The following is a 3,857-nucleotide window of genomic DNA, read 5'->3' as shown; positions in this document are numbered from 1 at the left end:
GCATGGCACAGACAGAGTCTAAGTGAATTATCATGAATAATAAACAGTGTGGAATTTCCCATAAATAACTAGCTGGCAATTTTTTAAAAACGAAACTTAGGCACTTCTCAAATTAGTTTATGTATAAAAATACTTTTATTGTAAAGTAAGACGAAAATTGTAGAATGCAGGTACGCTTATAGGGGAAATGTAGTACTATGAAATAGCCGTTGTGTGATTGGGTCTATGCACTTTGCGGATTTTTGCTAATCGTTTTCATTCAATACCCACGTCGATCCCAACTACAAGAAAAAGAATAAGAAAATAATGAAATGCAAAAGTCAAAAAGTGAGGCAATCAAAATGTATCGACTTAAAAATAATATAGCAGCTGAAAGTTTATTATAACTAGTTACAATTCAATTTACATTTCTTTTTACAGCTATTATTACTAATTAGGGAAACAGGATCCTCAGGATCCTTTAGCAGAATGCTAAAATTTGTTAAACCAAATTTTAAAACAAAAACAGAAAAAAACATTGTTGTTGTTGGTATCTAGAACAGCGACGGTAATAGGGGGTGCAGCTGTGGATCATCATAGTCATATTCTTGACCAAACCGTAGGCTCAACCGGCCTTCGATAAGTTTTTTAATAAACTCCCACGTTTCCTGCTCTAGCAACGGTTCGGGATCCACTAACGAGCCATCAAGGTGTGATGTGGCTTCCATGAATGCTGGATGTCGAAACAGAATGTCTGCGATTATTTGATCTAATTGTTCATTATTAATATGTTGCACTGGATAGCGTTGAGCTGATAGAAATGACAACTCATCTTGCGGGTAACTGGAGTAGACCCATGGGTGTGCTTCTAAATCGCCGTCAAACCGCAGAGGTATAGCGCGCCGGTCCACTGGGTCTGGCACCAAAATTGTAGAAGCCACATCACGCGATCGGTCATTAATTTTTAAGTATTTGCGACCGATGTTATCGTAAAAGTAGCGCGACGTCGCCGCATGAGCTGTTGGCGGTGCTGCTGAATATGCAGTTTTCGCATACGTTGGTTTTTGCGGCGTATAAATTGGGTTAATGGAAATCGGTGGCACTGTTGACAAATGTGCGCGGTAAGCTCTTTTCTTTAGCAATGTCGGCATGCACATTCTACATCTGGGGTACGCTGATTCAGCTGATGGCGTCGACCTACCGGAATTGTAGTTTGCCGCATTGCGCTTTGTGTATGAAGTGCTAATGGCATTTTGTGCGGAAGAGTCTTTGATTTCGTTGAGCAGACTTTCTTGGATGCTTGTCGCTTTCCCGTACTGGGGAAATTGCGCGTTATCTATGGCTGTGTATGTGTCTACATTTCCGACTATGTCTACATCTCCGCCTATGTGTACATTTGCGCCTGTGTTTATATCTCTATCTGTGTCTACATCTCCATCTGTGTCTACATCTCCATCTGTGTCTACATCTCCGCCTGTGTCCACATTTCCACCTGTGTCCACATTTCCACCTGTGTCTACATCTCCATCTGTGTCTACATTTCCGCCTATATCTACATCTCCGCCTGTGACTATATCTCCATCCGTGTCTACATCTCCGCTTGGGCCTACATCTCCGTTTGTGGTCACTTCTAGGCTCATGTCGATGATGCCATCTTTGCTGCTATTGTTGTTGTTGTCAGTGTATGTAGTGATAGCGGCGGGATTGTCTACACTGACCTCCTTACTATTGACGCTGTATTCGGTTGAGCTGGGACTGCAGTTGCTGTTGTTGGTAGTGCCGGGGTTACTTTGAGCTGGCTTGGATTGGTTGGGCCGCTGTGAACCGCAACCAAAATAACATTGACCCCTTTTAAAACTGGGCTGCAATGTTTCGGGCATAAATTGTATGATTTCAGGTAAAGTCAGATCCATCTGCTCACGTTCCTTTTCTAGCAATTCGTACTCACCCTTGATGTCGCGCTTCACGAGCCGTGAGCGATGATGTGTGTAGTGTGTCTTCTTCGCCTTACGCTTCATTTTCTTCGGTATTTGTTGAGAGTGTTGTCGTTTATTGGCGGGGCCTTCAAAGTTAAACAAACGATGCGGCTTTTCGGACAAGTTCTTGTGATATAACTTTACAAAACGACCTGATCGTTCAGTAGTAAGCTTTCGTGGCCGAAAGAGAGTGTGTTGCAAATCGCGTTTACGACGTGAATTAACAGCGCCAGCCCCCACACCGCCACTGCCGTTATTGACATATCCGTCATCTCCGTTGCCATTGCCATCACCAGCTTTCAAAGGCTTTGATAAAGGCATCAAGTCAATTAACGGAGGACCCATAAAAATCGCATTTGCCGAGTAGGGAGTTGATGTCGCACGACTTCGATTACATTGGCAGTTCGGACGTCGGCAGTTGCATATAGGTGCCATATTATTAAATACATACCTATAGAGCGGCTTGGAGATGCCGCATTGTCCACAACGGCAGGCAGACGGCGCAGATGGTGCGGCGTAACTATCTTCGTAATCTTCAAGAAAGTAATTGTTACAATTATTTCATTCAAACACATACACACGCCTAAACTCACCGCCCTTATTCATTGCTATACGATCGACCTTGGCGAACAGATTCAATTTAGTGGTGGGCTTAACAGGTTTCGGCGGACGTGGCTCTTCGACCGAGAAATCAAAACTGTACGTAACTTTCGCTTTTGCTTGACGCGGTGTTGGTACGTCAACTCTATAACCGTATTCATTGGGTATGTATTTCTTTGATTTCGGCACACTCGGCACATTTACGGAATAGCCCAATTTTGACGGGTATTCACAGCCTTGACCGGTATAGATGATTTCGATCGGTATACATTGGGCCAAAGCAATCTACAGGTAATATACATTGTATATTTTATGGGGATTCACAAAAAACAGTCCATTAGTCCATTGTATTGTGATGTACATACATTTATATGCAACATTATTAACGGTGTAGCCAGCTTACCAAACCCAGACAAAAAAATAATGCAATCCACGCCAGTTTTGCATGCACACCCATTTTTTTCCGTATGCTATTTTGCTCTTCAATATAACCGGAACTTTCGCGTACTAACTGCTTGCCGTCTAGTAAATTCATCTTTATATAAATCACAACTAGTCGTTAGTATTTCTTGGAAACATCTTAAATCTATTTTGAATTTGAACATTGTGATGTGAACTTGAACTCGACATGTTTGTGACTTCTGGCATGTAAGATGTGATCAATTTGTTGCTTCCAATTTCACTTGACGAAACGAGTTTTCACTAATCGCACGTTGTCTGTTGTGGTAAAATAATTTCACACGAGCATTGCGTTTGGCGAAATGCTGCTATACTTAATATGAGCTCTTTTGGCTCGCCAGTTCATGATGGAATGGCAATGCTCGTAGTATGCGGCTGAGCTAATTGTAGAAGCTTGTTTTGGCACGAAATATTTGTTAGGCTTCAAAAGCGTCTAATTTACTTTCGTTCAATTAACTATTTGTGCAACAGGTGAAAAAGCGAAATTCGCGGTCTTTGGTGAATTAAATTATTTATTTATTTATTTATTTACTTTTCTTATTTACATATTTAGGAAAAAATGTTTGTTCTTACAAACTACTAAAACATTTATATATTACTTAAAAATAAGATAAACTTAAGATATGGAGAAACTAAACGACTGAGTTCGGTCCGGTTAGCGATAAAAACATGAAATTTTAGTTCCACAACCTAAAGCACGAAAATATTGCCTAAAGTAGTATGCAAGCAACCACCCCGAGTGTAAAATTTCACATTTCCAATAATCAACCCAGCCATTAGAAAATCAAACCAATTTCACCAATTTCTGTATTGCGGTCCGACAAGGTAAAGTGTGTTTTTTTT

The 3,857-nt window shown here is 41.0% G+C and overlaps 1 protein-coding gene across 1 annotated transcript; it reads right to left on the bottom strand.

The window, feature by feature from the left end:
• Positions 1–344: 344 nt before the first annotated feature.
• On the bottom strand, positions 345–3,128 carry LOC129238797 (uncharacterized). The gene is made up of 3 exons (XM_054873986.1): positions 2,959–3,128; positions 2,549–2,840; positions 345–2,488 (listed from the first exon to the last, which is right to left on the bottom strand). Exons 1-3 carry the CDS (start codon positions 3,088–3,090, stop codon positions 534–536), a joined length of 2,379 nt encoding a protein of 792 aa, XP_054729961.1. The 5' UTR covers positions 3,091–3,128; the 3' UTR covers positions 345–533.
• Positions 3,129–3,857: the final 729 nt, after the last annotated feature.

Source organism: Anastrepha obliqua, chromosome 2 (genome assembly GCF_027943255.1).
Source record: "Anastrepha obliqua isolate idAnaObli1 chromosome 2, idAnaObli1_1.0, whole genome shotgun sequence".
Taxonomy (NCBI): domain Eukaryota; kingdom Metazoa; phylum Arthropoda; class Insecta; order Diptera; family Tephritidae; genus Anastrepha; species Anastrepha obliqua.
The sequence above is the reverse complement of the archived record's forward strand: the minus strand, read 5'-3'. Positions and strand labels throughout refer to the sequence as shown.

Excerpts from the sequence above, each read along its gene's own strand:
- LOC129238797 (XM_054873986.1), bottom strand. The coding sequence starts at position 3,090 with ATGAATTTACTAGACGGCAAGCAGTTAGTACGCGAAAGTTCCGGTTAT. Across the intron at positions 2,841-2,958 it reads TATTTTTTTGTCTGGGTTTG|ATTGCTTTGGCCCAATGTAT; the intron begins GTAAGCTGGCTA and ends TATTACCTGTAG. Across the intron at positions 2,489-2,548 it reads TATAGCAATGAATAAGGGCG|ATTACGAAGATAGTTACGCC; the intron begins GTGAGTTTAGGC and ends ACTTTCTTGAAG.